This window comes from Ahaetulla prasina, chromosome 6 (assembly GCF_028640845.1).
Source record: "Ahaetulla prasina isolate Xishuangbanna chromosome 6, ASM2864084v1, whole genome shotgun sequence".
In the NCBI taxonomy this organism is placed as follows: Eukaryota; Metazoa; Chordata; class Lepidosauria; order Squamata; family Colubridae; genus Ahaetulla; species Ahaetulla prasina.
This window is the reverse complement of record NC_080544.1, coordinates 6,475,289-6,488,024: the sequence shown is the minus strand read 5'-3', so window position 1 is coordinate 6,488,024 and position 12,736 is coordinate 6,475,289. Positions and strand designations below refer to the sequence as shown.

The following is a 12,736-nucleotide window of genomic DNA, read 5'->3' as shown; positions in this document are numbered from 1 at the left end:
GTGGGAGCCTCTTGGGAATCATCCCCAAATGAATCAGATCATTAATGTGTCCTGCACCATGAACTTGGGGTCCTTATTGGTTCAAAGGTGAGGACTTCCCTCATTTGACTTCAGAATACATGGCTTTGTCTGATGAATTTAGGATCTTACTCTATCTTCATTTGTCTTTTGACTCAAACTGATGAGAATCCATTTGTGTCTATTTTCAAAGATGATGCTATAAAAAATAGGAATAGAATAGAATAGAATAGAATTTTTTATTGGCCAAGTGTGATTGGACACACAAGGAATTTGTCTTGGTGCAGATGCTCTCAGTGTGCATAAAAGAAAAGATACGTTCATCAAGATACAACATTTACAACACAATTGATGGTCAATATATCAATATAAATCATAAGGATTGCCAGCAACAAAGTTACAGTCATACAGTCATAAGTGGAAAGAGATTGGTGATAGGAACGATGAGAAGATTAATAGTAGTGCAGATTTAATAAATAGTTTGACAGTGTTGAGGGAATTATTTGTTTACCAGAGTGATGGCCTTCGGGGAAAAACTGTCCTTGTATCTAGTTGTTCTGGTGTGCAGTGCTCTGTAGCATCGTTTTGAGGGTAGGAGTTGAAACAGTTTATGTCCAGGATGCGAGGGGTCTGTAAATATTTTCACGGCCCTCTTCTTGATTCGTGCAGTATACAGGTCCTCAATGGAAGGCAGGTTGGTAGCAATTATTTTTTCTGCAGTTCTAATTATCCCCTGAAGTCTGTGTCTGTCTTGTTGGGTTGCAGAACCAAACCAGACAGTTATAGAGGTGTAGATGACAGACTCAATAATTCCTCTGTAGAACTGGATCAGCAGCTCCTTGGGCAGTTTGAGCTTACTGAGTTAGCGCAGAAGGAACATTCATTAGTGTTCTGAGGATTGGCAGATAATTTTTCATCATTCTGCGAGCGTGTTTTAGAAAAGTTGCACCAATACTCTTTGCTCAATGACTTATGACCCAGAGGAATCAGAGGATGGTCGGCATTGATTGCCAAATTGATCGAAACACAATAACAAGATCAATCCATTTAGGAGCGCTGATTTACAACCTCCACCAGCGGGAGACTTAGATCAGCTCATTCTGCTGAAACATTGCAAGGAGATGCCTTTGGCTCATTTGAATGTCCATCAATTCCTCAAGGAAAACATCAATTGGAGATGCATGTTTCCTTTTATAAACAAGGCCAGGCTGGTCTGGGTCACTTTCTTTCCCTCTGACCAGCATGAAGGGAATATCTTGAAGAGCTGCCAGCTTTGAGTATATAGATATCACATTCTTCAGCAGTTCGTCTGCAGGATCTTTTAACAGTACGATTTGAAGTTTACTGATAACACTTCATTGTTACTGATACTTGTTGTGTAGATTCATTTTCTAGTCTTCCATCAGCTAGCACAATAAAAGGTGCATACTAAGATTTCCAACCCCAGTGCAATACTTGATTTGGGATTGTATACATCGCAAATGAATAAATGAGTCATCTAGTAAGAGAGCAATGGGTGCAATAATCTAATTAAGGTGCCCTGCCATTAATTTGAATTCCAATTGACATAAACAATATACTTTTAAATGCAATTCTGCATTTCATCATTTTGAATTTTGTCCCCCCATCAAAAAACCCTGACTGAATCTCTTTGGTCTTGGGAAAGGGAAGTTGGTTGGCTAGCTGTGAGTATCTTACCAGCCTTAAATGGGACTAACTGGATCATGCTGGGGTTGCTTTTTCCGTAAAGGACACATTGTCATCTAGTTGCCACTCCATCTTGCTTATATGGTGCTGGGTGATAGTTATACCTAAATACACATTAACTCCAAATGAACATTCCCAGGAATAGAGTTTTTTCTCAGACTTGACTCCTGATCCATCCCGGAAAGAGGGAATTTTCAGTTGTGTACATGATCAACTGAAGAAGTCTTTCCAGGCACAGAGATGGTCTCAGGTGCTGGCTCTGCACCCACTGGCATCCACTGCCAGTCTTCCTGGCGAAGAGCAGGTTCTCTTGCCAGGAATTCACCTTGCCTGACCTGGTGCTCTTCTGGGCACCCAGCCTCCTGCCTTCCCACTCTGCTGAGGTCAGCCTGCTTGAGAGTACTTTCGAGCCGCTCTGGAGCCCCATTACCCCATTACTGACACACAAAGTGGTTTAAACAGTAAATAACAAAAGATTGTAGCTTTGGAATTCGTGTAAAAATATTCTTGGCTTCAGAGCTCATTCAGCACGTGACTCGGTGCCTCTGTCCTCTTCCCCAGGATCCAGTTCTCGAACGTCTGGTTCAGCCTGACCTGTGAAACAACTCCAGAGCCATCGTCACTCTGTGTTCTCCTTCAATTAGATTGCAGGGAAATGAGAATCTCCTGAGAGGATGTGGCTCCTTGCACGGACATCGAGTAAACATTTGGGCTGGGCTCTAACAAACTATGATGTTTGCTGAGAGATCGGTCCACTGAAAGGGAAGCGTTCAGACTGTTGCCTGACATGGAGTTTTTGCCAGGCAGCAGAAGTCAGGAACGTTTCTCATCTGGAAAGACTCCTGAGTCAGCATCCTGCCACCGGGAATGGGCACTTTCCCATGGCTGTTCTTGCTATTTGGACTCTGGACGGTTTTCCTTTTAATCCACAGGACAGCATGAACGCTCCCTAAGTCTGGCTGAGGCCAGTGCTTCTGTACCTGAGGACAGCTTATATAGGTATCATGTTCCACCCCTCCCAGTCTTGGGCAATAGGCAGGAGACCTTGTATCCTCCAGGTCTCTTGGGACAAAAATTTCAGGTCCTGCCACTTTAAAACTGGCCAAGGTTTATTTCCATCTCCAGGCTGGAAAAGTGTCGCTGAAGCATCATTCACAGAGACTTGGACAGCATGCAGGCTGTTGCTCCTGAGTAGGTAGGGTCGAGCCTTGTTGAAACTTTAAAGGGCTGCTTTGCTAGATTCTGAACATTGGGGAGATAGCATTGACATTTGCAAAAGAGTTTTTTGGATAAAGTATTTTTGAGTGATTTCCAGTGGTGGGATCCAGCTAGTTCGCACCACTTCGGGAGAACCGGTTGTTAACTTTCTGAGCAGTTTGGTGAACTGGTTGTTGGAAGAAATCATGAGGGCAGAGAACCGGTTGTTAAATTATTTGAATCCCATCACTGGTGATTTCAGCTTATGTTATAAACCATTTCAGGTCATCAAGGAATGTTTATATTCTTCTCCACGGTTCTGAGAAACTAAAATGATGTACCTGCTTTTAAATGGCATGTTCCATTTTGAAGATGACCACAAATGACTAATGACTTTTCTGAACCTACTAAGCTGTCAGTGGGCACAAATGGGCATCTTCCTCCTGCTCGTTGTATGCATTCGCATTGAGTATAGAAACAAATATGCACAGGTGCTTGACAGAGGTTTGCCTAACGTTAAAGGAAGCACCTAGAGATGTTCCCACCATGGGAACATGGGCTGAAGGTATCAAAGGAGGTGGAAGCCCTTTGCATTCAGCACAAATCCTCCGCCATGTTAAAATGTGCCAGCTGGACATATTTCTCTGCAGTTCTCCATTGAATCAAAATGCCTAGTGATTGGTTGCAAAAGCTACACTGGTCTGTTGGGTTTTAGAGGGGAGTCTCCAAGAACAAGAGACTATTGCCCTATACATTGTAAGCCGCCCTGAGTCTCCACTGAAGTTTAGTTGGGTTGGGACTGCGAGCTGGGAGTTTGAGGCACTGCAGGGCCAGCTCATCTCTGAGGCTGATGACTAAGAAAGGAGGCAGGGTGATCATCAGAGATGGAGTCAAAGATCCATGTTGCAGCCCCAGATGCCTGGGTGCTCGCAACCCCAAGGAAGGGAAACTAGAATAAGCTAGAGTTCTCACACTGGCTTCTACTGGGATGTTTTTATTCTCTGTGGCTTTGCTTTTTTTCAGAGTAAATTTTCCTACTACTTCTTGCTGCCATTCGTTAGTTCTTGTAGTAGTGGTTTTCAGCTTTACTATAGGTAGGGAATATTATAGGCTCTTGGAGTCCTGCTGAGTTGGTGTTATAAAACCTCCAGCAAACAAGGAAACAAGCAAATATGTATTTCCTACTTTCAGCTGACTTACCTAAATAAAACATTTTCTTTCTCTCAAAAACTGATAACAAAATATTGGCAAAAGAGATGGTTAATACACTTTGTTTCAGCTACCTTATGTTGCAGCTTGGCCAATTTTTCATTTATGCCTTCTCTAGTTGCTGGATATTTTTTCTTTTCTAATGCTAAAAAGTTCAGTCCCTATGGACTCAAAAACCTGCCATAAACCTCTCCAAAGCAAATATGCATCCAGTGAATAATGGACACCAAGAAAATATGCTTTAATTAATCAGAGACTCTTAACATTAATAACATTGCTCAATAATTACCTTAGGAATAGGCAACCTCAGAATTCCTACTGTCTGAAAAGCCACACCAGGTGACCTTGAGACACGACTGCAGCTTGGAGTCTTGAGATAAGTGGTGTGCCTGATTTATACTTTACGATTCCATCGGTTGCATAGATCTGCCTGGACTGTGTTTTGTATGCTCTTGTTATCTGAAACTCACACCATCACAGCTGACGGGGAAGTGGCTACAATTGATTTGGATTTTTCTGGCTGAAGTTCCTTGCTTCTTCATCATGCCTAGATACAATTGCTTTCGCTGGATTAATTTACTGATTCTTTTGATGATAACAAAATCAGTATTCAGTGATACAGCTTTCTGTTCATCATTTACATACATATCATTATATCCTAAATAAAGGATGTGCTTGTCTCCTAGACCAGAGCAGCTTCAAAGTTGGTGGCACCTATTCACTTGGTTGACTGACCCAGAACTAAACAGGACTAAACAGGACTTAAAGGGGTAAAACAACACCAGAAAGTTTTAAAAAATGAAAAAAAGAAAGAAGCGGCAGCAGCAGCAATAATGGCCTATTTCTTGATTACTCACATAAGAACCCCTCCATGAATGGGTCTCTGTAGCCAACAGCAGTTGAGAAGGTAACTGGAGTGCAAAGAACACAACACAATGACTTTGCCGGCTCAAGTATGTGTATTGTCTGGCATGCAAATTATGAGCCAATCAGGTCACTTAAGCAACTCAGAGGTAGAGCCTGAAGGGGACCTCTCTGCAGTCAAAAGAATAAAAAGAAATTATTTTGTTCATAGGTTGAATTAATATCTGGTCATTCCTTTTTCTGACTATGTGTTGATTGGGTTGTGAATGCCATTGCTCATGGATGGAAGCAATTGCTTGACTATAAAAACCTTAAGGAGAGAAAGTTCCCTAAAATTCCAAGGACTCACAGAACATGACTCCTAAAAGAGAAGATCTAGAAAACAGCAAAGTTGAGGGAGAATGAGAAAAGTGATAGGGAGCATTCCTGGTCCAAGTTTTCTTTTGGATTTTACTGGCCATATTCAACCGAACCTCAGATTTTAGTGCTGAAGTCACAGTTCAGACTTGAATTCATTTTATTTATATTTTTGCAACATAAATCTTGTATGGATTTTTCTCCTCCACCCCCTCCCTCTCCCCCTTCCAGGCTCTGTCTTTTTGTGGTCTTAGGAAGCCGAGACCTAGGAAGCTGCTTAGACTATTGTTGATTTTGTGAATCACAGACTGAGCAGATTGAAATCAAAACAAGGCCACTAACTGTCCCATGAAAGTATTTAAAAATGTAGGTCTTTTCTCTTTTGAATATATGAAAGCAATTTCAAGTGAAAATAGTTTAGTGACCAGGAATTGAAATATAATACGCAGGTGAGAAGATTGACTTTTGATCTACTTGTTTTGATTGCCAGTTTTTAGAGCAGCATAAGGCAAGTTTAGTCCTTATATTTCAGCAATTTAGATACCATTATAAATGCTTTTCCTGAAGAACACATGTTTTCTGGACATCATATCTTTTAGTTTTTGCCTCTTTTCCTAATAAAAATGAATGCTCTGAATTCCAAAATCAACAGTTGGCTATTTTCTCAAAAATGGTAGGATCGCAAGTTCACTTTACACATTTTACTTTTAAGTGCAGTGAGTACAAGTTTACAAAAACTGATATCATGCAAGTTATTCAACAAAAATTGGAGTAGAAACTGCTCAACGAAGTTTAACTGCACAACTGATAAGTCCACAATTGTATCATGTAACCTTGTAGTGAAAGTAGTACCTGTGAGAGGGATCTTGGAGTCCTAGTGGACAACCATTTAGATATGAGCCAGCAGTGTGCAGCAGCTGCTAAAAAAGCCAACACAGTTCTGGGCTGCATAAACAGAGGGATAGAATCAAGATCACGTGAAGTGTTAGTGCCACTTTGTAATGCCTTGGTAAGGCCACACTTGGAATACTGCATTCAGTTTTGGTCGCCACGATGTAAAAAAGATGTTGAGACTCTAGAAAGAGTGCAGAGAAGAGCAACAAAGAGGATTAGGGGACTGGAGGCTAAAACATATGAAGAACGGTTGCAAGAACTAGTTTAATGAAAAGAAGGACTAGGGGAGACATGATAGCAGTGTTCCAATATCTCAGGGGCTGCCACAAAGAAGAGGGAGTCAGGCTGTTCTCCAAAGCACCTGAGGGTAGAACAAGAAGCAATGGAAACTGATCAAGGAAAGAAGCAACTTAGAACCAAGGAAAAATTTCCTGACAGTTAGAACAATTAATCAGTGGAACGACTTGCCTGCAGAAGTTGTGAATGCTCCAACACTGGAAATTTTTAAGAAAATGTTGGATAGCCATCTGACTGAGATGGTGTAGGGTTTCCTGCCTGGGCAGGGGGTTGGACTAGAAGGCCTTCAAGGTCCCTTCCAACTCTATTGTTATATTATATAAGTGGTCCTTTGGGAACAGATACCCTATGGTCAGAGTTGGCATTTATTTATTCACGATATTTTTATTTTATCTTTTCATTCTTTTTAGCATTTCACAATCTCTGAGTAATGTAAAAATGTCCTGCAAAACTTAATCAGGAACTAGTTAACCATTTCTGAAGCAATAATGGCTGGGTTAGAAATGAGATGTGGTTCCTAGAGGACAGGGGTCTGCAAACTTGGCTCTTTTAAGACTTGTGGACTTCAACGCAAAGCTGGCTGAGGGACTCTGGGAGTTGAAGTCCACAAGTCTTAAAAGAGCCAAGTTTGCAGACCCCTGCTATAGGACAGTGATGGCTAACCTTTTCTGGATGAGTGCCCAAAGCAAGTGTGTGCGCCTGAACCCCCAAAATGCAATGTGCGTGCTGTGCTCCTATGCAGGCGCGCGGGCCCCCGCACACACCCCGCACCCTGCAAATGCACACGCACCCCCCTCATGCACCCTTACCCCTTGCGCATGCGTGGCAGAGACCCGAAGATCAGCTGATCAGCAGCAGACCTGAACTGGGGCAACAGCTTTTGTGCCCAAAGGTTCGCCATCATAGCTAGAGGAGAAATTTACCTCTGTAAATTTTTCAAATCTGCCTTTCCAATTGGATTTTTTTAATCCATGTCAGCTTGCCTTAAAGAGCGTCCTTTTCCTCTTAAGCGTTCTGTGACTTGGCTGGTTCTGTACAGCTGAAAGGATCCAAGAGGAGAAATCTGGGCTCGTGATCCTCTGGGAGAGCGACACTCCACCTGACGGTCTTGTACAGGAGCCAGAGGCCCTCATAGCTATTGGCAGGGGACCTTTTGTTGCAGGCACCATCGTTGATTGTCCTGCCTTAGATACCAGCTATTAAAATGTGGGCAGTGAGCCTTGGGAGCAAAGAATCTGGACAGCTGTTGTGCATTGCTGAAATGCTACCGTTGAAGAGACGGGGGAAACCTTTGCATTCTGTTTCTAAGGTGTAGAAATCCCCCATCTGTTTATTATTTGGACAGGATGCTATTTGTTGTGCTGTCTTGTACCACGTGGCCGTTGCTACGTGTGGACCAATAAGTACCGTAGTTGCTTTGGTCCATGTACACTCAAAGTGGAACACGTTTCAGATGGCAGTTTTTTCCCAAATCTCCCGTTATTTGGATTTGATGGGTGGGTGTTGGCTCTGAAAACCTGAGCCATTTTTAGAGCTGGATGCACAGCTGGTTCAGCACAGGGGATTGGGGGTCACCTGCTAGAGCAGACGAAATGCAGGTGATGACAGTCCCAGACAGTAGAGGAGTATGGAGTTAAGTGCAAGAATCTTTAAGTAAACCAGGAGGAAGAGGAGGAACATCGAAATAACCCTGACTTGATTATGGTTGGCATAAAATGGGGCAGAGGGATGTCCTGGCAGAGTTTCAAGATTCTGTGATTATATCCTCTAACAATCAAGTAGAATTTCAGTAGGTCTTCTCTTGTGTGCGCTGTAACTTGGTTCTACCTCAGAGGTCTGAGTTACAGTGGTTCGGAATTGGACAAAGGGAGGTCATAAGCCTTGCCGGATGGTGGAATTCTTTGGAAAGGGAATGAATTGAAAGGTAGTTTATTAACTAATTGCACGTATTCATGTTTAGCATAATGATAGACACATTATGCAAACTGTGTGCATAGATTTCTGCTGCTTTTGTTTCTAATGTTTGCACAATCTTCTTGCATTCTTAATGGCTTTGGCCTGGTTCTGCCTTTCTCTTAAGGACTAGAGAATTGATCCAAAGGGCAGAAGTGACCCACTTCTTGTGGTGCGGAAGAAACCGTGGTTTCTTCCAGAGATTGTAAGGAAGGTTGTCCCCAAAGCTTTAGACAAAGGACTGAAAATTATTCCCCCTGTGATGGGTGCACGCTTGTAAATTAAATAATCTGATGTTTGCTTTCTGAGAAGGGCAACTGGACGATGTCTCCCTCCGTCTAACAATTTGGACCTGATGATGATGTGACAGGTCCGTAAATCTTCTTGTTCAAATCTTGTGAAAAAGCATCAGTCATGGACTTGGACCAGCTGTCAGACAGATATGAATCTGTTTCCTTGTGATTTCTTGGCATTAGTTCTAATTCTGCTCTGTAGAACCAGGCTAGGATGACTCTCTTCAGTTGAGTCTCACATGGTACAAGAATATTGCAACTGGGAACAGTGTTTATACATAGGACAAACAGGCAGAGGGTTAGTGCAAAAAGTCAGTGAGCTACCAATCTCCCCCTCCCCAAGGACCCCTTTTCTTTCTTTCTGATAGGCATGATACTCTCCATTCCTCCTGGCCCAGAAGATTGCTGGAAGACAACAGATAGCTTTTGCCACATCCCTGAAATATTGGTTGAAAAATGCTGAGGGATGCATTAGATTCAGGCCATAAGATCTCAGCCCCTGCTGTACCAGGACAAAAAACCCCCGAATCTGCTCTGTTTTCAGCATTTGGTTTGTCTCTTGAAGTAGCTGATCCACCAAAGTGGTGGGGTCCATTTCACTAAAGGGAAGAGCCAGATGAAGCAAGCTCCTCTTGGTCCTTTCCCATCCTGTTCTCTGAAGAGGACATCCCTCTGGTCCTCCCTTGCACTTGGTGAAGAAAGGCTGAAGGGGCTCCAAAGCAAAGGGAGGAGAAACAAGGTCTCTCTCTCTCTCTCTCTCTCTCTCTCTCTCTCTCTCTCTCTCTCTCTCTCTCTCTGTGTGTGTGTGTGTGTGTGTGTGTGTTTGGAGGGGGGGGTTCTTTCATTGTTACAAGCCAGGAGACCGAAGCAGCTTTGAGAGAAATCTTCCGTTGATTTTCCTTTGCAGTGAAGCACCACTTGGGAGTTTGATGTGACCGATACCATTGGCTCCCCTTTGATTAACTTTCCTCCTCCCAGAATCTGCCATGTTTTGCACTCCCCTTTCTTGCCCTTCCTCTGGGCTGCAGCCTGCAGTACTATATAACTAAACAGCCCAATGGGGGGGGAGGTGTGTCCTTAATCCTAACAAATTGGGCTCCTCCAATACGTGAAGCTCTAATTGCACGACAGTTTTTGAGATGATGAAAGGTGTTTTGAGTCTCTGCAGTTGATAATATTATCCTGGCTGCGTTCTTTTGTAAAACTACTTCTGCATGTTTTATTCTGATTTTATCCCCATTCCTTGCTTAGAGGATGCTGGAAGCTTAGGACTACTTGGAGTAGGTTGTACCTTTTACAAAGAAAGATGAGAAAACTGTGCAAAAGTACTGTGTAATTCTGGGGCTCCCTGAAGGTCACCGGAAAGCCTGAATGGAACCCAGGGGTTTCTGCAACCCAAGAATTGACACACATGCACACAGACACCAGTCCTTCGCACACACCCCTCAGCACCCAGGAGAAGGGTATAGGCAAAGTACCTGCATTGCGCTGGGAAGGGAGGCTAAGAAGTGGGTCATAGCTCCTTCAGCTGATTGAAACAGAAATCTGGAAGAGGGACATCTGCTTTGATTGGGGGGGGGGAATGGGACAATCTTTCTCTCTCACTTGCGTGTGTGCGCACACACACAGACACACACTGACATGAATGGACCCCAGGGGAAATCACAATGCCTTTTGTCCCAGAGCTGGGATTCCAGCACTGCTATAGGGAGGGCTTCTTCCACTAGATCTGATGGGAAGCAATCCTCTCCATTTGACAAGGAGAAATGGTCCTGAAATAATCTCTGCCTGCCTCCTAGGCGCAGAGGCGTGGAGCTGGGAGCCTGGGAAGGGGGTGGGTGCCATTGAAGGGAGGTTTGCTCTAAGCCCTGGGGGGGTGGGGGGGTGGAGTGGGTTGGGGTGGGGGTGGAAAATGCCCCTGCAGGCCTACCATACCAATCCTGGTTTACCTCCCCTAATGAATATTCAAAAGCTGCAGTTGCTGAGGACTCAGAGAGCAAAAAATAACAAGGTGACATAAAAACCTCCCTCTGCACCCTGGGTGGGGTGGGAAGGGGGCTGGTTTCGCCTGTTGGAGAAGTGAACGACCCCTCTCCGCTTCCCCTCCCCCATCCCCTCCTTTGATCCTGGAGGAGAAAATGGCCAGGCATGGGCTGCTTCTTTGATGCCTGCATGATGGCATCTCCAGCCTCCTCCAGAGCTGTGTTGTAATCAGCATGTGCTGGAACAGGGGACGACAACAAGGTTTTCTGTGGTCCCTGCAGCAAGACTGAACACTCAGCATAAAGGAGGCACTGTTGATCCAGCAATGCAGGCATTGTTTCTTCCACCAGGCAGCAGTTTAGGGTCTCCATGGTAAATTTCTCTCTCTCCCACCTCCTCCCTTATTTCTTTATTTATTGCCACTGCCAGCAGTGGATCCAGAGTTAGGAGCTGCTCCATTTCCTCCTGGCTTAAAGAGCTCAGCCCGCAAACCTGGGCGAGGGAGCGTCGAGCAGTAGCGTCCAGGATGCTCCGAGGGGCGGATTTCGGAAGCGGACCTGAGGATTACTGAGGAGCAGCCGGGCGGGAGAGCGGGGGCTGCTCTGCGTCCCTCCGGGGAGAGCCATGGGTTGCAGCCTACCCCCTCCGGAGGCGGCACTTCGGCACTTCCAGCCGGTGGCACGGCACCCAGCCTCCTTAACCCTGCTCTGCCCGTCCCCGCCGTCTTCCTCACGGGGCTCCACGCTTTAGAATGGCTGCCCTCTTTTCTCCAGGCTCAGGTGCAGGGAGGGCTCTCCGAGGCTGAGCTTGGAAGGGTCCGCCCGCCTCCCCCGGACCGCGGGCTCCTGGATGGTCTCCCTGCCTCTGGCCGGCGCCTTCTTCGTCCCTGGGCTCGGCTGTGGGGGCCCGGAGGATTTCCCCCGCTCTTTTCTTCCGAGGGAGGATTGTTCTGAGAAGGGTCCTTAATGCATTATGGCTCACGCGGCGTCGCAGCTCAAGAAGAACCGAGATTTAGAACTTAACCCCGAAGAGGAGAATGAGAAAAAGAGGAAGCACAGGAAGAGGTCCAAGGATAGGAAGAAAAAGGTTTGTCTTGGCAAAATCTTCCCGTGGACGCCTTTTGTTTCACTTTGCTCCCACTGCAGCGTGAAATGTCAGAGAGCTTTGATGCAGGGAACTTGTGATGGAGGAAGAAGAAGAGGAAGAAGAGGAAGGCTGCGACATGTCCCCGAGCCCTAACTCTGGGCCTGGGGAAAGGCTTGGAAAGGCAAATTGGGCTGCTTTGAAGTTAGATTGTGCTTGAAGTGCTGTGACAACGGATCTGGCTGCCCGTGTGTGTGTGTATTTTGTTTCAGCAGATTGCAAGGCGACCCGGTTCGAAGCGCAGGGCAAAAGCAGGGGAGGAAGGGGAGTTTTACAGGTTAGATAAATCGCATCTGCCTAGATCTCGGCAGAGAAGAGGAAAGGTGGACTGGGGGGGTTTGGTGGGTGGCGGAGTGCGGGCTTTGGGAATGCTGAGATTGGGGAAGGACTACCAGGAAAGGTGGTCCGGTTTGTTTCTCACGGGGGTTGGTTTTCCTTTGGGAGGAGGTGCTTTCTGACCCAATTGTGTTGACCAACTTTCTTTTGTCAGCTTGGCCTCGTGCTAACGGTGGAGAAGGGATGGCTGAGCCCCAGGAGGGAAAGAAAGGATGCTGAGTTGCCCCTTCCCTGCCTGGGAAGCTGCTGAACCTGGAAGGCCCTCCCCTCCCCTTCTCCATCAGCCCCTTGGATGCCCCCCCCCACCTCCTTCACGAAGGGGCTTTGTTTCAGCTCGCCCTTTGAGAGGCTTCCATAAGCATGGAAAAGGCCCAGAGCTCCATTGCTCCATCCTCAGATGCCTGTGAATTGTCTTAAAATGCTCCAGTGATGGTAGCTGGAGGACAGGAATGGGGTCCTGGGGCCCTTGTGAGTTTCCCCAAGGG

General features: G+C 45.5%; 1 protein-coding gene across 10 annotated transcripts in view; it reads left to right on the top strand.

Annotated features, from left to right (window-relative positions):
- The window catches only part of ANK3 (ankyrin 3), a 345,627-nt gene that overhangs the window by 116,280 nt on the left and 216,611 nt on the right, over positions 1 to 12,736 (top strand). For 2 of the 10 annotated variants that reach the window (XM_058189401.1, XM_058189393.1), the window contains exon 1: positions 11,316 to 11,858. The exons of 5 other annotated variants lie outside the window; for them this stretch is intronic. In XM_058189401.1, coding sequence (XP_058045384.1) covers positions 11,745 to 11,858 — 114 coding nt within the window. In that variant the 5' untranslated portion in view covers positions 11,316 to 11,744. Of the gene's footprint in view, positions 1 to 11,211; positions 11,859 to 12,736 lie in introns of those variants that run through there. 3 more of the 10 variants (XM_058189400.1, XM_058189391.1, XM_058189396.1) reach the window with 3 other exon arrangements.